Here is a 24,324-nt window from a genome sequence, read left to right as displayed (position 1 = left end):
TTTAAAATATTTTTAGACGAGGTGTTTAAACAAAATAAATAAATGATAAGATATTTTTAAACCACATAAATTCTCTTCACAAATGGTGTAAAAATTTGATGAGGTATATCTTATTAATGGTTCGAAATTTGACAGATTATTTGTATTAAACTTATTAATAATAATCTATATAATAAAACAAAACAATATTTTAAAATGTTTAAAATACATTGAGATGAATTTTGAATGTTAGTCAATGGTTGAGATCAAATACCCAACATATTTTGCCTCTCTCTCTCTTTTTCATAGACCCACCCACCCACCCACTCCCTTACTCACTGTCTCCCTCATTCTTTCTCTCTCACAGACTCTCAACCACGCTATCGTTGGCCCCCAGACACACACATACATATATACACACACATATCCACAATGGTCGACCCCCCATTTCTCTCTCTCTATATATAGATATATACACACACAACCACATAAATATATACATACATACACATGCCCACCCACTCATAATGGTCGACCCCCCATCTCTCTCTCTATCTATCTGTATATATAGATATATACATAGAGCAAGTAATAGGAGAGAGAGTTGAAGGCCGAATGGTGGGCGATGGGGTCGATTGCAATGATGATGGAGCCTGAAGCAACGAGCGACCAGAGGTGGCAAACAATGAGCTGGGCTCGCAGTGGAGAGCCAATGCAGCGGCTGGGTGCGGTGGTTGATGGCGACCGGAAGTAACAGGGTTGAACGACGATGATGGTCGAAAGCGAGCATCAGCGAGAGACGGTAGATAGATGTGTTGGCTGCAATTGTGTCCAATGGTGGCTAGGGGCGGTAAATGGCGGTTGGGAAGGTTGCGATGATGGTCGGTCGTGTGTGAAAGAGAAGTAGGAGGAAGAAAAAGAAAGGAAAGAAAAAAAATAAAGAAAAAAAAGAAAAAAAATATAAAATATAAAAAAAAAAGAATGAGAAAATGGGGAGAAATGGAATTGTTGATGGGTGGATTTTGAGGCAAAGAGAGGCAGCTGAAAAAGTGACATGGGTGTGAGCATTTGCTCGATTTCTCTTTCAAATTGGTTGATGTAGAAATAATTATTTTTGAATTATTTATATTATGTGAGATAATATAGAATAAGAATTGGTTTAGTTGGATTAAACCCTTTGTTGGTATTGTTTGAAAATTATTGATGTGTGGGTTTTAAGAGTCAGCCCTTTTTCGTTGTTTTTTTTTTTTTTAAATGTTTTGAAATAAAATATTTACAGTTAGAAATTTAAAGTTTTCCTTAATCGATATTTAAAATTAGAAATATTATATTTATAATTTGTGTCTATTTATGTATGCCCGTTAATAAGATAAAATTACAATTATAATTTACATCTACTCGACCACTATAAAATAAAGAATATCATAGATTACATTTTTTTTTCTTAAAGAGTATTATTCTAAATATTATCATTTTAAAAGCATTTAATACTTAATTTTTAAATATTCTAAATATCAATAGTGTAAGTTTTAATATATAAGAATTTGACATTTAGAATTTGAAATGGATGATTCAATTCTAAAAGAAATAAACATCTCTTTTTTAAATCAGTGATGATCAAATGTTATTTTTAGTATAAAATTTTATTCAAATAATGATATCAAAGTAAGAAGTTTAATTCGAAATTTAATATTTTTATCTTTAGGTGTTGAATTTTTGATATTTTTAATTTTTTAAAATTTAATTTTTAAAGTATTTAATATTTAATTTTTAAATATTCTAAATATCAAGCGTAAGTTTTTGAAATATTATGTAAGTTTTAATATTTAAATTTTTTAAATAAAAAATATCAATAGCATAAATTTTAATATATAAGAATTTTATGTAAATGATTCAATTCTAAAAGAAATAATTTATTTTTTTAAATTATTGATGATTAAATATTATTTTTAGTGTATAATATTAGGGGGAAGGAAAATGGAGCAAAGAGCAAAAGGAGACAAAATTGCAGATTCCACACGACACGAGAGCGTGCACCGCAGCGCTGATTCTCCCGGTGGACGAGGAGGATCGATTTGCGTGAAAGCAACTCCAAATGTATTTGTATGTGTATCCAACTCGAAAACCCCCCAATCCCAATCCCAACATTCCCAGCTTTCTTCTTCTTCCTGCTGTCCAAACACGCCCCCCCGCCCCCGGGGGGTTTCCTCATTTCATCGTCATTCGTAATTGTAGGTTGGAGAAAATGGGTCATTGGCCATGCTTCGGCGCCTGGAGGAAGGGTTTTAAGTTCAGGAGAAAGGATGAGCCTACCGCCGTCCCTGATTCCTCATCTGCAGGTTAGTATCTTCCTTTTTTCCGTTGCTTGAAAATATTCATTCAACGGACGACTTGCCACCTCCCACCTGTCTGTCTCTTCGTTTCAATCGTTGCTGCGACTCGGTGTTTTTGGTCGATTACTTTTGGTTCCCGACATGTTATCCTTCAACTCTTGCCGGAGGCAATTTTACTAGTTCTCCTTTTCATTTCATTCGGCAATTGACTGTGTTGATCGTTTCGAGGTCTTGTATCTTTGTCCATGACGTTTGGCATTGCTCCACTGCATTCCAATATTTGACTTCTCTCCTGTTTCCCGGCTTTTTCCTGATTGAAATCAACAATCTCTCTTTTCTTTTTCAAGATTTTTGTTCCCGTTATCCTTATCTCAAATTGAGAGGGAACAGTAGCTTATATTTATTTTACTTAATTGATCGCAGAGGCAATCACAATCCTTGTCTAGTGATTCTATGAAAGACGATGTCCTCACTGTTTTATACTCTGCATCATGGGATTGTAGGCCTGTCCAGATTCTAGAACAGTAGCGAAGGAGTGCTAGCAGAATCAAATACTCATTGAAGGAACTTATGCGTAGTCTTGAATCTTGATGAGATCTCTTATCTTTTATTTTTTTTAATTATTTATTTTATTATTGGTTTTGCGATCAATTCTATCAAATCTCTTTTTTGAACATCTGTCGTCTACTAAGTGACTGACTTGACAATGGAAGTGGTGATGCTCCAATTGCATGGTGAAGTATGCAAGAGACGTGTTTTATTTGGTTGATTTCTACTGCCTAGAGCTATTTGATTTTTCAAAGATGTGAAATTTGGAAGCAAAAATCATAGCTGTTTTCAATCGATATACAATGGAAATTAACCATATGTGCATCTCCTAGAAATGGCACTGCCAATTGCTGTCTAAGTTGCTTCCAGCAGAGCTGAAGGATTTGTTTTGGTATCTTGAAGATTTTAGTATTCACTTCATTCAAAACTTATTCGTTTATTATTTTAAAAGACATAGCATGATTATGTTGTAGTTGGGACCTAATTCATGTAAACCACACTCAGACAGAGCAGGAGATACCAATCATGTTAACAGCTGGTGATATGTCTAAAGTCTACATGTTACAACGAGTGCATTACTTACCTTTTCCCATACTTCTGCTTGTTGTTTAACCTAATTGGAGGCTAATGCAGTTGGACCAAAGATCAATAAAGAGTTGAGATTGGAGTCCCCCATTTCAAAAGATGTATCCGGTGCCAAGACCACCACAAAGACGTTCAAATACAGGGAGCTTGCAACTGCAACAAACAATTTTAGGTCTGACTCCCTAATTGGGGAGGGTGGTTTTGGGCCAGTATACAAAGGGAAATTAGAAAAAACTGGCCAGGTAATTTTCTCTTTCTTATAATCAACTTTTGTGTTTTGGCATTGCAGTTATCTTATGGAGGAGGTTGCCTTTCTGCACCTGACCTTCACTATTGAATCTTCCATACTTGGAAGACTCTGTTGTGGATAATATGTGTTGTGGTTGTTGGTAGGTCATTGCTGTTAAAATGTTAAATCAGACGGGTCTTCAAGGGGACAAGGAGTTTTTGGTGGAGATTCTCATGCTGTCTCTTCTACGTCACCCTAACCTTGTCAATATGATTGGTTACTGTGCTGAAGGGAACCAGCGCCTTCTTGTCTATGAATTCATGCCTTTGGGGTCATTGGAGTATCACCTCCATGGTAGAATTTTTTGCCCGTGTCCTTGAATTTTCTCAACATTTATTCCGTTTATTTATCCTTACACATTTCTTGTCATCTATGTCCTTTTAACACTGGGAAACAAAAGAAATTAGTGCATTTTCTGGTTTTCTTCCGGTTGATATTGCATGAGGTTGTCAAGGCTTTGAAATATTGGAGTTCTCATTTGTAAAGACTACTTCATATTAGATAATTTCAATGTTTTACTCCATTCTCTTGTACTTTTGATGATAGGGATATATAATGACTGTACAAGGATCAAACCATGATCATTTTCTTTGCTTCTATCAATGTAATAGTTGTAGAATACCACTTTGTCATGAGAATTGGATTCATTTTGATGTTTGGTTTTGGCTAAACCATGTCTCCTTGGACATCACAACCCCACATAGTGGGATTAAAGTTTGATATTTTGTTGTTGTATGTCTCCTTGGGCATCATTGGAAGTTGACATCAGGAGGTTTGCCTTAACTTAGTTAAAATGTTGTCAGCAAAATTTAAGTATTTTATGCACTTGAGTAACCTTTTAGCATTTTTTTCTTACTGACACGTTGATTAATGTGTAAGTCTTTGTTCCTTCAGAGACATTAGCTTTCCCTGATGCAAAGATTAAAGTTCAAAATTTTAGAAAGAAAGGGATGTGGTAGGGAGAGAACATGTATTAGATCTAACCTCACAAATGCATCTCCTGTACTCTGGGTAATTTACTGTCTTACCAGATGCAAACGAGCATTTAGTCATTGTGAGAAGCCCTTTCATCCTACACATTAGTATATGTCAAGGAAATTTTATTTACAGACTTAATTTTTGCCATTTGTTGGCTTATAGTGTTTGGCTAAACATGCAGGTGTCAAAATGCAATCCTCTGTTATAATATAATGTCAAGATGCCATGAAGGATCTCTTCTCTTCATTAGTAGTTTAGCTCCAGAAAATGTCTTCCTTAGTAATTGTGCTATGCTTCAAATAGAAACAGTGACCAAATGCACTGTTGCACACCTCTGGAACTCATTGAACTCTGCCTTGCACCATGCCTGCTGTTGTTAATAAAAATAAGAGGTGCTACCAGTTTAGATTCTCATCATATGTTTTAGTTTCTGTTGTAGTAGTTATTGGGAGAAGCTGAAGTTTAATATCTTAATGATGTTACCAATTTCCTGTACGTTTTATATACAAGCATGACAAAGTCATTGATCAAGCTTTATGCCTGCTACTGACTATTTCTATTAATTCCTAGTCAATTAATTGATTACTGGCTGCTGACCAAGGAAGATCTTTATGCAGATCTTGCACCTAATATGGTACCATTGGATTGGAACGCCAGGATGAAGATAGCAGCTGGTGCAGCCAAAGGATTGGATTATCTGCACAGTCAAGCAGATCCTCCTGTTATATACAGGGACTTGAAATCGTCTAACATATTATTGGGAGAGGGCTTCCACCCAAAACTTTCTGATTTTGGGCTTGCGAAGTTTGTTCCAGACGACAAGTCACATGTCTCTACTAGAGTTATGGGCACCGAAGGATACTGTGCCCCTGAATATGCAGTTACTGGAAAACTGACAAAGATGTCTGACATCTATAGTTTTGGGATAGTCTTGTTCGAGCTAATTACTGGACAAAGAGCATTGGACTCAACTCGTGGACGTGGAAAAGATATTCTTGTTCATTGGGTAATTGACTCTTTCGCATTCCATAATCATTTAGAACCTGATTCTCACAATATCATGTGAAGTCATTGGCCTTTCTTGTTCAGTTATTTTGCACCTTCACTTTGTCCTTGCATGTTATACTAATAGTCTAGCATGGGTTCCAGAATATAATGGTTGTAGAAAACCTGTTCTGTGATGTCCTTAACTGATCTCCTCCTAGTTAAAGAGCTCAATTAAGTGATTATCACTATTTAGTATGGTAGATAATTTAGCTGGAGCTACCTGCATTAGGGATGCTTTTCATGCAGTCCAGTAACACATTAAATTTGGGGGGGGGGGGGGGGGTGATGGTGGTGTTGGACGGTCCCACAGAACCGTTTCTTTTTATGTACCACTCAGGTAAGCGACTTCAAATCCAATTTCTTTCTTTTGCAGGTTCGTCCCATGTTGAAAGACCGCAAGGACTTTTTGCAACTAGCAGATCCAAATCTGAAAGGCAAGTTCTCAGAGCCTGTTTTCTGCAGGGCTGTAGAGGTGGCATCCATGTGTGTCCGTGAAAATCCTCACTCTCGTCCTAGCAGCACTGACGTAGTGCTTGCTTTGGATTACTTGACTTCCCAGCAGAATGATGCCAATATGGATCGTGGAAATGGTGCCAAAAGCGGTAGGGGCAGAAGGATGCCGCAAAGCGATGGGCTGGTTAATGAGAGCAATGTAGATTCTAATGAATGTAAGGGCACTCCGAAGGGAACATGTATATCAGAAGACAGGGATTTAGAACGAGAGCAAGCTGTTGCCGAGGCCAAGATGTGGGGAGAGACATGGAGAGAGAAGATGCGACAAAATGAAGAAGGAATTATGCCAACTTAGAAGACTGGCTAATTAATAGCACAGCAAAGCTTTAGGTGGTCAGGTTTAGTGTTATAATAATAATGGAATATATCTAGGAAAAGAATTAACAGAGAATTCTCTTTCACAGAAGATTACAAAATAATAGGAACGAAATAATAGTTCATTACTTGCAGAATTAATGTTAAAGGGGGTCGGATGTTTAGAACTATGTTTAATTTTTAGCCCCAGTTGAATGACGAGAATTTTTAAGGATTCTACAGGCACAAGTGAGAGAATTTTTTGCGCCCCATTTTCGCCTGTCCTCCTCCATGTCACTACTATGCAACGACTTCCATGTTCGTTACACGATACATAATTGATTAGTCGTGTAAGGATTATCCTGGGAAAGTACGATATTGAAGAGCTTTTGTCGCTGGTTTTCGCCATTCACCACCGTGGACTTAAAAAGAAGAGGAAGAGGATGCAAACGATCGACAATGTCTCTCCAGAAGCTTCATTACCCAAAGTAAAGTAGTCCATTCCTGATACAGGGGGGATTCAAATGATTTGGTTTTTCGTGTTTTAGACGAGGCTATAAAAACTACTTTTTAAGCAAACCAACACACGCAACGGCGGCAGCCAAAACACAAGAACGCGCAGCGCATGCAAGGTCCCCACCCACCGGGACTTGAACCACCACACCATGGAACCAACAACGCAGTTGGAGCTAATGATGGTGAACAAAACAACCAAATCAGAGAACCACTTCAATTAATTAGGTGGAAAATTGAAGGAGCGGCGGCAGTAAATTTCAATATTTAAAATGAATGTGCGTGTATATATATGTATGTATGTGTCTTTATATATATATATATAAATAAGTTTGATAAAATAATTTTTATAAATAATTGGTGTGAATTTTATTCAAATTTATAATAATAATAATAATAATAATAATAATAATCAATATTTAGTATTTAGTTTAGCAGTAGGAGTATAGAGGAAGGAGGAGGAGGGTGGCATCATAGTTGTCTGGAAGGAAAGCATCCCTCGCTCATTATTAATTATGTTGGTCTGTCTGCCCCCCTTATCTTAAAATAAAAGTATGCATGCTTTTCTTTCGTTTTTTTCTGTTTTTGCAACCAAACCAAACCTACATGTGAAGTAGTTACATGTCATCAGATCACATTCATTACTTTATTATTTAAATATTAAAAACAATAGATAAATAAATACATATTATTATTATTTAAAAATAATGTACCCTTGCACCCTGTTAAAAGCCAAAAAGTAGCCCATGAGTAAAGTAGTAGAGAGCGAAGAGCGAACAGCAAAGAGCAAAGCAAAGGCTGAAACTGAAAAGTCACCCAAAGCTGCTGCTGCTGCTTTTGCTTTATGGTCTGGGCCTGGGCTGGACTTGAGGGGTCCTATCTCTGTCTCTCTCGTCTCTCCTCCTCCTCCTCCTCCTCCTCCTCTAATGATAATGCCACGACGTCGTCTCCTTTTCACATACTACTACTACTACTACTACTACTGTTCACTGTTCAGACCCGACCACCTACAGAATCCAATCCGTTCGTCCATCCTGGCTCTCCCTCTCTCTCTCTCTCTCTCTCTCTCTCTCTCTCGCTGCTTCCGCTCTGTTTTGCGTCCCTCATCCGTTGTCCGCCCAATTCCATACTACTAGCCGTTGCGTTTTCGCCGCCGCAACCGCAAAGTCACGGGAATCACACGCATTTTTCATTCATTCTACCGCCCAAAAGCTGAAAACCCTAGATAGCTTAATAATAATAATAATTATATTCTTGGAGTTCCTTTTTCATATGTATTCTACTACTCTGAAGTCCAAACACACTCTTTCTTCTACTTCTTCATATTGTTTGTATATTGGAGCTCGCTCGCTCTCTCTCTCTCTCCCTCTCTCTAGTTGAGTTGAGGGGTATCAAAACTTGCGTTGCGAGAGAGAGAGAGAGAGAGATGTATGTGGTTCCTCCTCCAAAGCGCTCCGATCCGTTATCCGCCGGATCCACTGGCGGGGCCGACGATTTACGGATTTACCAGACATGGAAAGGCAGCAATGTAAGCTTCGATTTACGGATTTATGCATGTTTTCATGCTTTTTTTTTTTTTTTAATCTGTTTTTATAACGAATAGAAATTTGTTTCTTCTCTTGTTACGGGTAGTCAAATAACGAATATTGCCTCACAACTTTCTGTCGTTAATCGTTAACGCTTTTAGTTTCTCATTTGTTACTATGCGCGGATTTTTTCTCCCCAGCAGGACTTAACGTTCACAAGTAATCGTGGTAGTTTGTTGTGGAATGGGGTCTATATGAGTGGAGGGGAAGGAGTAGAGTACTCGCCTGCGTCTACACGGATCCTCTTTCTATACCCCTTCCCTTTTCCAGAATCATGACTCTTATCAGGGGTCCGACTAAAGTAACTTCTATAGTCCTGTTCACGTCTTTCTGCAGGCGGGGGGAAATGCTTGTTCCGTGTTTGATGAAATCATTTCCTCTCCGCACAAGCATATAACTCAATTTTTAATTACGATCATTATAAGTTACTTCCCTAATGCTACATAAACAAATTTTTAGTGTTTCTGGCAGGACCACCTTGGAGATTGTATGTTTTCACTAGCTTAATTTATTTTCCTTTATTCCTTGTTTTATGCAAGTCATTTAGATTTGGAAAAGCACTTTTTTATCTGTTTTGCTAGGATTTAGGAACTTGTTTTTAGTTAATTTCTTACTTGTGTATTGTATTGGGCACTGTATTTCCTTTATTCTTTTGATTTGAAACTTTTCCTCTGCTAGCTAGTCTTCTCAGTGCTGAAAAAAGCTTGAACAGGTTTTTTATTAGTGCGACTGGAATCTCCTACTAATTTAAAAAGATTTGACATTTGTGATGCTTGCAGGCATTCCCCTCCACCTCTATCCCATTCATTATTTAATCTTTTGCCTCCTTAGAGAGATGCAATCTTGCCACAACTCTAATTTGTTTGAATGCCCTTTTTTTGGGAGAAGCATGTAGGCAATCACTCAGGATGCTATATTCTTTAAAAGGCAAGTTTGGTAGTCCAAGGGTTATAGCTTGTTGTAACAATGAAATAAAGAATGCCTTTGGGAGATTAGTTATCAAATTTGCTTGTGTGGTTAAGAAATTTTTTTTTCCTCTTTTATTAGAAAAACAACCCTTGTTGCAACTCTAACTTGAAAACCTTGTATCTCCTATTTGGAGTTAGTCTGAGGTACCGCTAAAACTAACAGTTAACATTCATTTTTTTGAATAAGCATTTAGGTAGTAATTCAGGATGCTATTCTTTAAAAGACTAGTTTTACATTCCTAAGGATACAGTTTGTTATAGTAATGAAATTTGGTCATTTCATTGGGATATGAGTTATTTAATTGCTTGTGTGGTGTGGTTACAGATATTCTTTCTTCAGGGAAGGTTTATATTTGGGCCAGATGTGAGGTCATTGGTGCTGACCATGTTCCTCATCATTGCTCCTGTTACAGTTTTCTGCATATTTGTTGCTAGGAAATTGATGGATAATTTCTCTCGCCACTTGGGAGGAACAACTATGGTTGTTGCTGTTGTCTTCACACTTTACGTGAGTTCTCTCTTCTCTCTCGATAAGCGTACACATTCATGTAAGCATGTCTGCAATGTTATTGAAAAATTGTTCAGTATCTTAAATTTCACTCCTAAAATGTATGTGTCAGATGACTTATTTCCCTATTGAGGATAACTATAATCTCTCTGTTGGGGATAGGTAAATCTTTATACAATTGGATGCCCAATTGGCAGAGGTTAATATGAAATGTTTCTTAGCAGCAAAATAAATCATGGGCTTCAAATATGAACTTGTGAGAAACCATATGAATGTGACCATGAAGTAGCTGTCATGTCCCTAGGAGGATTAGAAGGGTAATATTGTGATAGGGATATAATAAAGGGGTAATATTGTAATAGGCTTATATTAGTTTGTTATGAGATATTTGGGTGTTTGTTAGGAGCACATGAGTGCTGTTAGAAATTAGTTAAGGAGCTAGCTAAGGCCTATAAAAAGGCCCATTGTAAGAGGAGAGGGCATGCTGATTTTGATATTGAATTTTGAATTCTCTTCCAATATTTCTCTCTCTCGTTCTTCTACCATTCTCCTTCCATTCTCTCTAATTTTCCCCCTATTGTTCTTCAATTTTCCCTCTATACATTCTGTTCTTGACCTTAAATGAATCGGATACTTCCAATTTCCATTCTAGTCCTAGGCTAAACCTTAGGACCATGACAATTGGTATTAGAGCAGTCAATCATTGGCTGTGGATTTGATTCCAGTTGATTGGAACTCCCAAACGAGCAAGTCTTCCCATCCTCGGAGCTGTTGAAGGTGAATTTCGAAGAAACTGCAACCATCAATTCTCAATTTCGGAGAATTCCGCTGGTTACATCACAATCGCCTTCCTTGATCGATCAAGCTCTGCACCTTCTTCAATCAGTTCTGCCACTCTGAACACGTTAATCGACTTGGGTGCAAACCTCGCTTGCTAATTCACAGTGAAGCGGATTTCGAACGATAGTTGATAGCGGTTGGGTGCAGTGATTCCTAGTGATCGGTTGGAACTCAGGCGGTGATCAGCCTAAGACAGAATTCCTAGTGAATGAATTGAACACCCAACCCGATCGGAAGCATCAATTGATTGAGTGGAGGAGGAGACTGACTGAGGAAGGCGGGTGAAGGCGAAACTGACCTAGGCAACTTTGACGGTGATTCTGGAGCGACTAGGTTAGGGTCGCTAAGTCGGTGATCCTCAACCACGGGAGGCAACGAAGAGTTGACGGTGATCTTTGGGTTGACGGTGGTCCTCGACAGTGATTCTGGACGGTGATAGATCTGATCCTTGAAGGTGATTCTTGGTTCGGCTGGAAGGCAACGAAGAGAGGGTGGTTCACGACCACTGAAGTGCAACTATTGAGGCGAGCTTGAGTCCGTCGGAGGTGAAGCGGATGACCCAGAGAGTTGCGACCAGACCGGAAGACCATTCCGACCCAGATCGATAAGCTTCCTACAGGTGCGGTTGAGGTGTGGCGGTTTTAATTGGAATTTCTATAAGAGTTTGCGGCTGTTGCCGCTTTGATCGGAAGGCCCTGTGTGTGCTACAGTTTGGGTTGCCTTCTAACCCGTGCTGGTGAAGCGATCGGGGTGTCACAACGTGCTTTCCTCTTTGATCGGAAGGAGATTCCGACCGTTCTGGAGAGCCAACTCAGAGCATAACCGTGGCAAGTAAGCTTGATGCATCACTGGCCATATGTTGAAGCGGATTCGAGGCCAAGCAATTGTGATTTGGAAGGCGTTGCAGGCTAGTGATTCTGACGGTGGTTCCAACAAGTATTAGGTATTATTGCAGCAAGTGAGACAGGATATTCGGTAGCCCTAGGTGACTCTTAAAGGCTGATCAAGTTGCTATAACATGCAATGTATTCCGGCTCTAAAATAGGACTGACTTCGAAGCTAAACATTGATTGTAATCTGCCACTTCTTGGATCAGCTTTAGGGTGACTGTTGAGAGCTCCTGTTTATTGGCCTTCGAGTTGTCTTGCTCATGAGAAGTTTGCTAGGGGCTATAGTGCAAGAACGAGGACATTGGAGTGTCAATCGCAACAGAAAGGTGCTGCATTTTCAAGGGGATGACCTGATCGTGAGGTCATTGGGAGCAGTGCATACATGGAGCAGATGAGCCCTAAATTGCAGCAGAAGAATGCTTCATTTTTAGCTAGAATGGAGACTCAATGGCAGCCAAAGAAGGCTGCATTTTCAGTTGGCAGCAATAGGGACAAAGGAACAAGTAATGGGATTCATGAAGAGTGCGAGGAATTTGGTCGTATGTTCCGCGAGAAGTTGCAAGAGTTTGCGATGATACTTATTAAGAAGTATCATTACAATTTTTTGGTGAAATACTTTGATGATTATCACGGAAGTTTTAACAAGGAGAAATTCCTTGGAGTGGAGCAATCGAAGAAGAAGACAAGATTACGAACAACTGATTCACTGCCTACTCTAGACTTTGGGCAGAAAAAGAAGCATTCTGATGGAGGCAGCAGTGACCAGAAGGATGGCTGCAATATTGGGAGTAATTTTAGTGGTGAAAAGCATTATCTAAAGGGAAGCTGTAATAATCTGGTGGCTAAGACAGCAGTCAATCAGATGACATGAATGACAAAAGGCCACAAGGAATTGCTAGAATTGGGGATGAATTATGCAGCAGTGCTTGAGAAGTTTGAAGAAAAAAATAAGACTGCAAGATGCACCTATTGAAAGGCTGCAAGAGGAAAATAGGGTAGCATTTGATGAAGTGACTGAGGAAGTCAAAGCCAATTCGTTACCTCTGTTGACTAGTGCTGGGATAGAAGGATTGAAGGGTATCCAAGATCAGAATTCTATAAGAAAGGGAATGGGTGGTGGAGTTCCTAATGATGAGGTTCCATTGCCTATGGTTTTGGATAATGCTGAGGATTCCTTAACTAATGATAAGGCGAAGACAGCACCAGCTGGAAGAAATCTTATTGATCCTAAATGGTGTCACCATGTTGCTGTCGAGAGTTTGGCTGGAAAGAACAAAGCTGCTTTTGCTTTGTTTGTTGTTGCTACAGTTGACCAATTAGAATTTCTATCACCCTTGTTGAAGGGGGGAGGATTGAAGATCGGAATTGATGTTGCAGCCTAGCAGGTTGTAAGTGGTGCCATGCAAGGAATTAATGGTATAGTGTTTGCTTATGGTGTTACTAGTAGCGGGAAGACTCATACCATGCATGGAAAGCAAAAGTCACCTGGGATCATTCCATTGGCAGTGAAGGATATCTTCACAATTTCTCCATCTAAGCTGTGGAAGAAAAGGAAAAAAAACAAGGGGAGCATAATGGAAGCTGTGAAGGTTTGGCATGTCTTGGGGACAAGACATGTTTCAAGGCGGAGAAATTGTCATGTCCCTAGGAGGATTAGATGGGTAATATTGTGATAGGGATATAATAAAGGGGTAATATTGTAATAGGTTTATATTTGTTTGTTAGGAGATATTTGGGTGTTTGTTAGGAGCACATGGGTGCTGTTAGAAATTAGTTAAGGAGCTAGCTAAGGCCTATAAAAAGGCCCATTGTAAGAGGAAAGGGCATGCTGATTTTGATATTGAATTCTAAATTCTCTTCCAAGATTTCTCTCTAATTTCTCTCTCTCGTTCTTCTGCCATTCTCCCTCCATTCTCTCTAATTTCTCCCCCATTCTTCTTCAATTTCCCCTCTATACATTTTGTTCTTGACCTTAAATGAATCGGATCCTTCCGATTTCCATTCTAGTCCTAGGCTAAACCCTAGGACCATGATAGTAGCTTGCTGCATGCACCTAGAACAAGTGTTCCAGGGATTGGTTGTAGAATTTTGAATGGTTTGATTTTTGATGTCTCATTAGTGGATGGTCCTCAACTAGTATATAGATGGTAGAGATCTTCCAAGTTGTTGGAGCATTAGGTTGTGCTCTTAGGTATGAAGAGCTATAATTTCCGCTACATGTTTTATCCTTTCTAAGAATGGTCAAGATGCTAGTTGCAAGTGCCTAGTACCTTGATGAACTCTAAAGTCACAAGTCAACTCTAACCATCTAGACACATATGCCCAAGTGATGTTTTGGAATCATGTTGGTGCCCAGCTAACACAGTTCCTTTTTATTCTTTTTACCCTGGTGCCATACTCGCATGCATTTATAGGACACAGATACATTTCATACACACTAAAATATGTGTTGGGCATGCTTAAAGATGTGTACGAATTTGTTATTCTTACTTTCATTTTTGGATGCTTTTAGGACATAATATGGATGCACATGGATCTTTTAAAACCTTTTTTTGGGTTAAAATCCATAAATTAAATAAGTTTATAGGAAAAGTATAAAAGGAAAAAAAGTTAAGCTGAATTAGGACACTAACAAAAATAGCCAACTTTTTTATGTTAGGTTTCTTTTACTTAGATTGTGGTATCTTTTTAATATTTTTACATATTGTCATTCTTACCAATTAAATGGTATACATGATGGATTAATGGTATTTTTTTCAGTATGATTACCGCTTTTTGGTTATTATGTTAATCATGTTTTTAACTAAAAGTATAAAAAAATATTCTTTGTTGCTATAGTCTCGTGGTATCTGTGTCTTAATTTCTCTAAATCATTGTATCTCATGCCCAGAATTGTTCCTATTTTTTATTCATATTTGTGTCTGATTCTTAGTTGCTCAATGAGTTGGCATATACATGTTATGGAGTTGCATAGGCACTCAATGACTAGGGCATAACTCTAAGGGTGTCTTGCAGCACCCTCTCTGTCAAAGTGAGCACTAGGTGCCATTGAGAACCAAATATGGAATATAGGTGGAGTATGCATGGTTGGAGAAAAATTCATGCAAGCTGAGGGTGGTTAAATTGTTATGGTGAGAGAGGCAACCTTGGATGGTTTCACTTTGAGAGGAGGATCAAGTGTGCACGAGAGGCTTCTAAGACAGTCCCTTCATTTGGATAGTTCACATTAAGGAATTCTATGCCTTAGCCTTAGTTGCCATACCTTTCTTATAGGTGGAGAATTGGCAGATGATAATGTGCTGACCTCTGATTGATCCAAGTGTCAACTTAAAAGCCTATGACTTGGGACCAAGGTTGCTAAATCACATGGAGATGATTTGGTGCTAATGTGGTTCGCTATTTAGGCATGTGTACTCATACATTTTATGTTAGGCATGAGGGTATTGCTAACTAGGATCTGACTAGGTTAATAAAATATACTTAGTTTTATACCTTTTGCTGGTTTGGATATGTGAGAAGAAGACTATCATAGATTCCCCTGTAAACAGAGTTAGATACAATGGGAGAAGTTTGTAGCAAAATAGGTGGAGGAAGATTAAAGAACACTTGAGAAATTCTTGTGCATGATATGAGATATAATGTTTTTTTTTTTTTTTTTTTAAAAAAAATAATGCTATGATGGATAGAGATATTACCTGTGGAGAATTCATGTAGTTGATCCCATCTAGTGGGTTTAAGGTTCTGTGTTGTTTTGCACCTGTCCAAGTTTTGTTTATTTGATGTCAACCTAGGGCTCAGAAACAACAGTAAGTCAATTTGGGTTTTGTCACTCTATGGCATGTGATTGTCATGTGAATGGTATGTTGGATATTTAACATAAGAAAATTATGGCCTTTTCAATTTTAGCACTGTTATGTAGTACTTGTATTTTATTCATGCAAAATCTTATCTATAAATAACATAAATATATACAGTTTTTGTCCACCTTTGGTATATCATGTTCTACATTTTTTGAAAATTGATATCTGAGCTTCTCCTTCTCGTGTTCTGTTCATACTGTCTGTTTGTTCAGAGCATGGTGGCAGTTATTTCCCCTTTCATATGTTAAAAGACAGCTATTCATGTAATATTTTATGAGTGAATTTTTAAAGGGCATAATTTTTATTAAATTTGAACTCTAAGCTGGCAAATACGTTGGACTTCTCAGGTTTTAGTTCTTTTGTTGCTAACATCTGGAAGAGATCCAGGCATCATTCCTCGTAATGCGCACCCTCCAGAACCAGAAGGCTATGATGGCAGCGCAGATGGCAGTGGCCAAACCCCACAATTGCGCCTGCCTCGCATCAAGGAAGCGGAGGTGAATGGGATTACTGTGAAGATTAAGTATTGTGATACCTGCATGCTTTATAGACCTCCCCGCTGCTCACACTGTTCGATCTGCAACAATTGTGTTGAACGATTTGACCATCACTGCCCTTGGGTTGGCCAGTGTATTGGGCTTGTAAGAAATTTATTCCTTTAAATTTTGGCATTTATTGGTAGTTGATGTCCATAGCATTTGCACTTCCATCATGTTAATACCTTTGAGGTGGTTTTCTGTACTCGATTAATCCCTTGGACTGGATTAAGACCCTTAAGGCTGAGCATGCACGTATTTGATCTCTCTCTCTCTATTAACCTTTTCTGAAACTACCATAAATCAATGATTCTGATAAATAACATAATTCATCTATACTGAATACTAATTTCAGGCCCTTCTGAGCCCTAAACCCTAAATCCAATACAACCATGCAGTTTAACTAATAGAGTTCTGTATTAATCCTCTAATTGTAGTTAATACATTCTGTTACCAGAGCATGCTTAGAAGAAATTTAAAATCTTTAATAGAGTCTGGATTTGATCAATGGTAGCCCTGGATTCCCCCCCACTGCTCCCCAATTATCATGTTGTCTGCTTTTATTTTTCATTTTCCCCCCATTATTATGTTGTCTGTTTTTAATTTTCATCCACCTTCTCAAATCCCTGCTACGTTTCCTAAATAAGAGCGTTGGCTTAATTTCTAGTACGGCTATTGGTACAGGTAAGTATTCTTTATAAACAAAGAATAAGGAAGTAGACCTGCTATGCCTGTATTTGTTTTGCTTTATCGTCTTTACAAAATTTGAATTTCCATTCTTACAGTTGGTAGTCTCTCTTATTCATTTGTGTGTCTGTGTTAATTGTAGATAATTCTTAACGGCATGATACAGCCTAGCTAGCTTGCATCATGTCAAAACATTGTAGTTGGAAATTTACCAGAGAAATTGCTAACCCCTCCTTCGAGTTATCTGCTTCTAGCATTGCCTTCCACAGAATTTCTTCATTTGGGTTTAACAACGCTGCTTCATTTCTCTAGTTCCAATTTCTCCTACCTTACAATGCTAGGAACAACTGGATTTCTCTTAATAACTGGCGACTAGAACTACCCTTCCTATGGCTAATGTAGTGGAATTTGGTTAATTTTGAGCATGTCTCTAAACTGGTTAATTAATTTAGAGTACATCACTAAAAGTAGAAGCCAAATTGTTTTGAAATATTCAAATTCCTAATATCATCCGTATTCTCACCCAGGATTGCCATTTTTTATTCTTCTGATGTGTTGTGGATGTATTTTGCTAGATGGTTCTTAGAATTTTGGTTAAATAACTGGGCTCATTAAATTTTACCATCATTTTGTTATTTTTTGCAACTTTCGTCTGTATGATTGCAGTACACATTGAATTTTCCTTTTGCATAGACACTCGTGTAATACACAACATTGATGCTTCTGCAGCGGAACTATCGATTCTTCTTCATGTTCGTCTTCTCCTCCACTCTCCTTTGTATATATGTTTTTAGCTTTTGCTGCCTTTACATTAAGAGGATTATGGAATTAGAGGAGACAACCATATGGAAAGCAATGATCAAGACCCCTGCTTCCATTGTGCTTATAGTTTACACCTTCATATCAGTGTGGTTTGTTGGTGGCCTTACTGCTTTCCATTTATATCTAATCAGCACAAATCAGGTGAATTAATGATCTTTTCTCTTTTCAAGTTTTCTTTTCTCTTACGTTTTCACCCATGCACTTTACATTAAACCTCTTTTCAATTTTTTTCATTTCTGCTTTTGTTTTGCAGACTACATATGAAAATTTCAGATATCGGTATGATCGTCGAGCCAACCCCTATAGCAGAGGAGTGGTCGAGAACTTCATGGAGATATTCTGCACCAGTATCCCCCCATCCAAGAACAAGTTCAGGGGAAAGGTGGTAAGGGAATCAGGTTTACCGTCTCAATCAGCCGGTGGGGGTTTTGTTAGCCCAAACATGGTGGGGAAAGCTGTGGATGACATAGAAATGGGGAGGAAAGCAGTTTGGGGAGATGTTGGGATTGGATTTGATCATTGTGAACGGCAACTTAGTGGTAATGTCAGCCCGACCATTAAGGATGGTGGGCTAGGTGAAACATCTCCAGATGTAAGGACTACGGTGGACGAGGGGGATCGCCTTGGAATACATCCAAGGCACGCCAATTGGGGCAGGAAAAGCGGAAGCTGGGAGATGTCTCCAGAAGTTGTTGCTTTGGCAGCTAGAGTGGGGGAACAAAACCGAACAGGTGGGAGCAGTAGCAGCAGCCTGACAAGCTCCTCCAAACCTACGGAACCAAGGCTGTGATAAATGGTTGGCGGAGCTGGATAGAGTAGGTGAGTTTGAAGCAGGTTGTTTGATGTTGTGATATGCTTGGTTCAACATGGAAATTATTTTTCCGCATGTGTGTGTGTGTTTTTTTTTTTTTTTTTTTTTTGGGGGGGGGGGGGGGGTGGGGGGGGCTCGCGGGGGACCTTGAGAGAAAGGAGATGGGTTGGGTGATCTCTGAGGGTTGAGTTCCATTTCGCTCTGTATTAGCAGCTAGCTAGTGGATCCCTTCTTTTTCTGTGTCTCTGCAATTCAGTGCTTCCTAGCCCCCGTGATGTATGTATATGGGTACTCAAAAAAGTGTTTGAAGCAGCCGCCTCCTCTTCTAGGGAGACTGATTGCCCAGCTTGAATTGCTTCCGCAATGCATGCACCTTTGGAGAAGCGTAGGTTTCATTTGTTTGGGACCACCGATTGTTGTCAAGGTCCGCAGGGAATCTGAACTCCTCAGACGTAGCAGGGCGGAAATAGGCTTTAAAGGAAAAGCCTTGTGTTACCTTTTTCATTTGTGCAATTAGTTTAACAACTCTTTGGAAGCCAGGCATTGGTATTTTTTGTGTTCTTATCAACATTGAAACTCATATATTAGTGTCTTTCCTGTTTGAGAAGGGAGAAAATGGCAATCATCTATTCCACATGAAATTTACAATGCGACCGTTGACCAATGAATGGCCTCTTTCTTACTTCTTAAAAGATTTTATTTGAGTGTAATTTTGGTGGAGTGGTGAGGACGAAACTAAGGAAGGTTAATTCTAATCTGCCTGTATTGCAGTGTGAGATGGGGATGGGGATTGAGTCATTTCTTGATTCAATTAATTAAATATTCCCGGTTTAGGGTAATTTATATAAAATTAATTAATTAATTATTAAACATTGGTTTTAGGGATTTTATATGGATGCCTTATCTTCTAGTTTCTACAATTTTTACTTGCAGGTAATAAAAAAAAAAAAAAAAAGCCCCAATTCAACGCTGTTGTTCTATTCTGACCCTTGTTGGCATGAAAAAGAAATAAAAAAAAAATCACTTATTTTATATATATATATATTTATATAGTAAGCACATGAGTCAACTCTTGTCCCCTTGTATGGTGCTTGTTCTTAATAGTCTTTTTTGTCTTTCTTCTTCTCTACGGAGGAACAAATGCTCGTGCCGTGCCGATGTAGGTAGGAGAGACAGTGAAGTCCAGGTGAAGATTATTAAGTAGGTGGGTGGTTCTTCGCATTATGATTTATGAACCTTGTTTGTTATTAAATTAACTGTTCTTCTCATACCCTCCGCCGGCGGCCGGGTGGTTCAAATTTAACTACTGCTCTGCTGCTTCCTGTAAATACTAACTGATGCTTTTGGTGTGCTTCTTCTTCTTCTTCTTCAGGGCAGAAATGTACAAAAGTCAGCTTCAAGAACTTGCGCAGAGGAGTTGTTTCAACCTGCCTTCTTACGCGTGCATCAGAGAGGGCCCCGACCATGCGCCTCGATTCAAAGCCTCTGTGAACTTCAATGGTGAGATCTTCGAAAGCCCCATTTACTGCAACACCTTAAGACAGGCTGAGCATGCAGCTGCCGAAGTAGCTCTCAATGAGCTTTCTACGAAAGGTCCTTCTAGGTCCCTAACTGCAAGGGTTCTTGTAAGTTAATTTTTACCCACCCCGGCCATTTCATCAGATCAACTACGCATATATACGGAATGCACTTCCATTATTCTGTTCTTGGCTGAGGAGATTAGAAAAGAATCGCATTTTACCTTATTCTTATACATGTTTGTTGTTTAATTTGTTTGTTTCACATTAATTTTTCTTAAAAAGGATGAGACGGGAGTATACAAGAACCTCCTTCAGGAAACTGCACACAGAGCAGGCGTGAAGCTGCCGGTCTACACCACGGTGAGATCAGGGCCTGGCCATGTCCCAGTTTTTACTTCTACTGTAGAGATTGCTGGTTTGAGTTTTACAGGCGAGTCAGCCAAGACGAAGAAGCAAGCTGAGAAAAATGCTGCCATTGCAGCCTGGTCCGCTTTGAGATCAAAGAGTAAACCAAAAAGAACTTCATTGATTTTTGTCCTGCCATTTGTTTTTATTTTAAGATTTTTTTCTCCGTAGTATATATAAATTTTAATAGTTTTTAAGGGTGGGAAAAAAAAAAAAAAAGAAAGAAAGAAAGGAAAACGATCTCTCAAGTCACGTCCCTAATGCATGCAGATCATCTAGCCGCTGCTTCTGGTTCGTTGTTGTCTGAGTTATCAAGTAAAGAAACAAACAATCGAGAAGGAGAGGATCAGGTCCTTCTTGTGGCGAGGGTCCTCTCCAATAATTTGAGACCCAATAAAGATGAAAGTAGCAGACAAGTTAGAAGGAAGGGTCACAACAACCAAACAAGAAGAAGCGTGAGGAGTCGCTCTATTGCTTCTTCCGGTAGTGTTAGTTACCATCCTGCGCCTCACCCCTTGGATATACCACTATTCGACTCTGCTTCAGATGGTGATGGCGATGATCCAACACAAAAACAGAAACAAAAACACAAACACACGAAGAGCTTTGTGTCCCTTCACCCTCCAGCCTCTCCCAGTGCCACTTCAAAAATCCTAACCCCACCGGCTTTGATGAACATTCCCATTGCAAACGACGAGTCTGCCGCTGCCAATTCTTCAAGTACTATTATGGGCTGTGACTCGATTCATCCACTGCTTAACACCAGGAAGCTAAGCCCATCATCATCAGCACCACCACCAATATTGTTTGATTGGAGCATCCAAAATAATGAGCAAACAACAACCCATGTCAGAAGCAGGCTTCTAGTACCTCCTGAACCTACTTCTACTACTACTCTTCCAATATCTCCATCTCCTCCGGTGGGCATGCGCAGGGGGGTGGTTACATACAATGGTATTGGTGGTGGGGGATACAGCCACCCAGAAAGGATTGCTCAGGCTGTTCAAATCAGGTCAGTGATCCCAGTTTGTGCAGCGAGACCCACTCCATCGCGCATTATTATAGAATCTGCTGCTTCAACGTCCACAGTCCAACACACAGGAGGAGAAGGAGCAGGAGAAGATGCTAATTCGTCGTCCGCCTGCAGCCCCAGCAATCAACAGTCATACTCCACCCGACTCTGCTCCGTGTTCAGCAACAAGTTACAGTTGTGATGAAGAAGAAAAAAGAAATGTAGCTTAATACAATTAGAGCATCTTTGTCCTAGCTTTTTATAGGTTTAGCCGCCTTCATCTGCTTAAAAAAATTGTTATTAACCACACAGCTTGCTTGTGCTTGGGCGGGCATGGGAATTAAAGGCGGCCATGAATATATCTGTCTCTGTAATTCTAGGTGTGATGGATGGAATGAAATACAAATGGAGGGGGGATTAGGTAGGTAGTAGGACACGTGTTTTGTTTTGTGTGGTGAAATAAAATAAATGGGCGCACAGGGATAGAGGGGAAAGAGCATTAATGAGATCTGAGGAGGAGTGGTTGGAGTTGCAGGGAGAGATATAAGTGAGGAGAGAGAGAGAGAGAGAGAGAGTTGCAGTGCAGGGAGAGAGGGAGACGAGGAACCAGAAATTGCAGCGATAAAAGGAATCCCATTAAAGCCAGAAAAGATCTTATCTCAGTTGGTCTGGTCCTGTTGTGACCTGTCTCTCAACATTAACGATCCCTCTCCCCTGCTTTCCAACACACGCTCACCTCATGTATGTACCAATCTCTCTCATATCATTCACTAGAAGAAGTAGCCAGGCCCAGCCCATAAATCATTGTAGATGAATGAAAATTGCACAAATTAACCCTCACTAAAATATAAATTAATTAAAAAAAAAACATTTTTGTCCTTTTCAAACAAATTAATTACATATTATAGTCAGTTTTGACCCCACCATCTAATCTTACAAATCAACACTTTATTTAAGAATTCAAAATGAACAAAAAAAAAATTAAAAGACCAAAATACCCCACCATTTGAAAACACAACAAAACACATTTTTTAACAAACCCCCGTAGCCAAACCTCCAAAGCCACAATCATTGCCATAGCCTACAACACCACCACAACCATCGCCAATTGTCTGCAACATAGGCACAAGATTGACAGGAATACGTAACTAGAGATCATCTTAGTGATAATGAAATCTACAAATTGAAAGAAAAAAATAAAAAAATAATAATCAGGCTTAGTTGAGTACTAAGCCTGATAGGCCAACTAAACCCAAAACTAGAATTAAACTACTTTTTTTTTTTTTTTTGCCATGGGTTTTCCTAATTACCTAATAAGCCCAAAATTAAATTATTGTTTAAGAATTGCATTTTTTATTTGAATAAAATAATATCATTACATAATTTTGTTGGCATTCTACGTTCAATTAATTCGAATAATGTAACTAGAAATTATTTTAGTAATAATGGAACCCATGAATTGAAAGAAAAAAATAATAATAATAATCGAGTTTTGTTAGGCACTAAACTCGATCGGCCAACTAAACTTGATCCACTAAACCCAAAAACTCTAGGGCAAAAAAAAAAAAAGTTGTTTAAAGAAACTTAGTGAATGCAACTTCAATGAAGTCTCAGTTGCGATTGATGAAAAAAGTTAAATAACGCAACAAGTAAAAAGATTGAATGGAGGAATAATAGTTGAGTTTAGATGGTTTCGACAATAGAAAAAGTAAGTAACAATGAATGTTGAAAATGAAATGTGATGTGAAAGAGACAAGAATATATTTTGACAAATGAGGTTAAGGGTAATATAAGATTTTCATTTTAAAATTTCATTAAGAGTATTTGAGGTTTTATTGTTGTGCCATAGAATTTCAGAGCATCCATCTAGGGGCATTTCAGTCATTAGGCGCCTAGGGATATTTTGGTCAATAGACCTAGGCGGGCAAACCCCAAAAGTGGTCCCCAAGCCTAGGTTTCAATCCTTAGAAAAATCGTGGTTGAACGGTAAAGAAATTATTCAAATCGGAGACCAAACGAATAATATAAAATTTAAGGGGCAAAAGTGGCATAAGGCCAAACTTAGGGGATGGGTGAATATGTAATAAGAGAGAAGTCCATGGGGTATTCATAGGGTATAAAAGGAGAAGAAGGTCACTGTTCAAGGGGCTTCCTCTGTAACACCCGAGAATAATTTTGAGGATAAAAATGATATTTGATAAAGGGCATAATTGGAATTTTGAGAAAAATAGGACTATAGGGCACACTAACACAGCTTTGGACGACCGAATTAATCAGAGGGAGTACCTCGGACTCTAGATAGCCAAGAAAAATGGTATAGTACCAACGAGCAATTAAAATTATGATTTTTAGTGATAAAAGAAATGAGATCGGGAACAGTTTTCGGTACAGCAAAAATACAGCTGCCAATTAAGTCGTATTACTGAATTGTTATAAACGATGTCCAAAAAGTCAAAGGAGGGCATCAAGGACTAGTATTCGATGTATAGAACAACCCTTAAGAGGTTTCAGGTTGAATCGAGTGGATTTGAGGTCAAATAAATCAATCGGGCCTAAGTGTAATTTTCTAAAAATGCCCGAGGGAGGTCAAAACGATAAATTTTCAGAAATTTCAAGGGAGAAATGAGAAGTCCTAATCTTGAGGGTCTTAGTGAGGGTGCTAAAGAGATCAGGGGCTTGAGGGTAAGGGCCAAAATGCAAAAGAGAAATTTCAAAGGACCAAAGTGCAATTTTCCAAAAATTATACAAGCATGGCCGATTTGGCCATAGATTTGGCCTGAAAATCCGGCCATTTGGCAG

The 24,324-nt window shown here is 38.8% G+C and overlaps 3 protein-coding genes across 6 annotated transcripts; all 3 read left to right on the top strand.

The window, feature by feature from the left end:
- Positions 1-1,968: 1,968 nt before the first annotated feature.
- Positions 1,969-6,825, top strand: LOC127803234 (serine/threonine-protein kinase PBS1-like). Of its 2 annotated transcripts, XM_052339320.1 has the most exons (6): positions 1,969-2,082; positions 2,215-2,318; positions 3,495-3,688; positions 3,840-4,029; positions 5,331-5,719; positions 6,134-6,825. In XM_052339320.1, the coding sequence occupies exons 1-6, from the start codon at positions 2,075-2,077 to the stop codon at positions 6,566-6,568; spliced, it is 1,320 nt and encodes a 439-aa protein (XP_052195280.1). In that variant the 5' UTR covers positions 1,969-2,074; the 3' UTR covers positions 6,569-6,825. The 2 variants fall into 2 exon arrangements, with proteins under 2 accessions (XP_052195280.1, XP_052195281.1); XM_052339321.1 differs by lacking the exon at positions 1,969-2,082 and having other exon boundaries at positions 2,176-2,318; positions 2,736-3,688.
- Positions 6,826-7,880: 1,055 nt separating this feature from the next.
- LOC127803796 (probable protein S-acyltransferase 7) lies at positions 7,881-18,685 on the top strand. Of its 2 annotated transcripts, none has more exons than XM_052340294.1 (5): positions 7,881-8,608; positions 10,048-10,142; positions 16,080-16,373; positions 17,685-17,918; positions 18,031-18,685. In XM_052340294.1, the coding sequence occupies exons 1-5, from the start codon at positions 8,593-8,595 to the stop codon at positions 18,565-18,567; spliced, it is 1,176 nt and encodes a 391-aa protein (XP_052196254.1). In that variant the 5' UTR covers positions 7,881-8,592; the 3' UTR covers positions 18,568-18,685. The 2 variants fall into 2 exon arrangements, with proteins under 2 accessions (XP_052196254.1, XP_052196253.1); XM_052340293.1 differs by having other exon boundaries at positions 9,960-10,142.
- A 26-nt stretch (positions 18,686-18,711) lies between these two features.
- Positions 18,712-21,899, top strand: LOC127803795 (double-stranded RNA-binding protein 3-like). Of its 2 annotated transcripts, none has more exons than XM_052340291.1 (4): positions 18,712-19,788; positions 19,961-20,213; positions 20,391-20,613; positions 20,784-21,899. In XM_052340291.1, the coding sequence occupies exons 1-4, from the start codon at positions 19,649-19,651 to the stop codon at positions 21,725-21,727; spliced, it is 1,560 nt and encodes a 519-aa protein (XP_052196251.1). In that variant the 5' UTR covers positions 18,712-19,648; the 3' UTR covers positions 21,728-21,899. The 2 variants fall into 2 exon arrangements, with proteins under 2 accessions (XP_052196251.1, XP_052196252.1); XM_052340292.1 differs by having other exon boundaries at positions 18,712-19,792.
- Positions 21,900-24,324: the final 2,425 nt, after the last annotated feature.

This window comes from Diospyros lotus, chromosome 6 (genome assembly GCF_014633365.1).
Source record: "Diospyros lotus cultivar Yz01 chromosome 6, ASM1463336v1, whole genome shotgun sequence".
NCBI classification, from domain to species: Eukaryota; Viridiplantae; Streptophyta; class Magnoliopsida; order Ericales; family Ebenaceae; genus Diospyros; species Diospyros lotus.
The sequence above is the reverse complement of the archived record's forward strand: the minus strand, read 5'-3'. Positions and strand labels throughout refer to the sequence as shown.

Excerpts from the sequence above, each read along its gene's own strand:
- LOC127803234 (XM_052339320.1), top strand. Across the intron at positions 2,319-3,494 it reads CCCTGATTCCTCATCTGCAG|TTGGACCAAAGATCAATAAA; the intron begins GTTAGTATCTTC and ends AGGCTAATGCAG. Across the intron at positions 5,720-6,133 it reads AAGATATTCTTGTTCATTGG|GTTCGTCCCATGTTGAAAGA; the intron begins GTAATTGACTCT and ends TTTCTTTTGCAG.
- LOC127803795 (XM_052340291.1), top strand. The coding sequence starts at position 19,649 with ATGAGTCAACTCTTGTCCCCTTGTATGGTGCTTGTTCTTAATAGTCTT. Across the intron at positions 19,789-19,960 it reads GTCCAGGTGAAGATTATTAA|GGCAGAAATGTACAAAAGTC; the intron begins GTAGGTGGGTGG and ends CTTCTTCTTCAG. Across the intron at positions 20,214-20,390 it reads CCCTAACTGCAAGGGTTCTT|GATGAGACGGGAGTATACAA; the intron begins GTAAGTTAATTT and ends TTTCTTAAAAAG.
- LOC127803796 (XM_052340293.1), top strand. The coding sequence starts at position 8,507 with ATGTATGTGGTTCCTCCTCCAAAGCGCTCCGATCCGTTATCCGCCGGA. Across the intron at positions 8,609-9,959 it reads AGACATGGAAAGGCAGCAAT|ATATTCTTTCTTCAGGGAAG; the intron begins GTAAGCTTCGAT and ends GTGTGGTTACAG. Across the intron at positions 10,143-16,079 it reads CTGTTGTCTTCACACTTTAC|GTTTTAGTTCTTTTGTTGCT; the intron begins GTGAGTTCTCTC and ends TGGACTTCTCAG.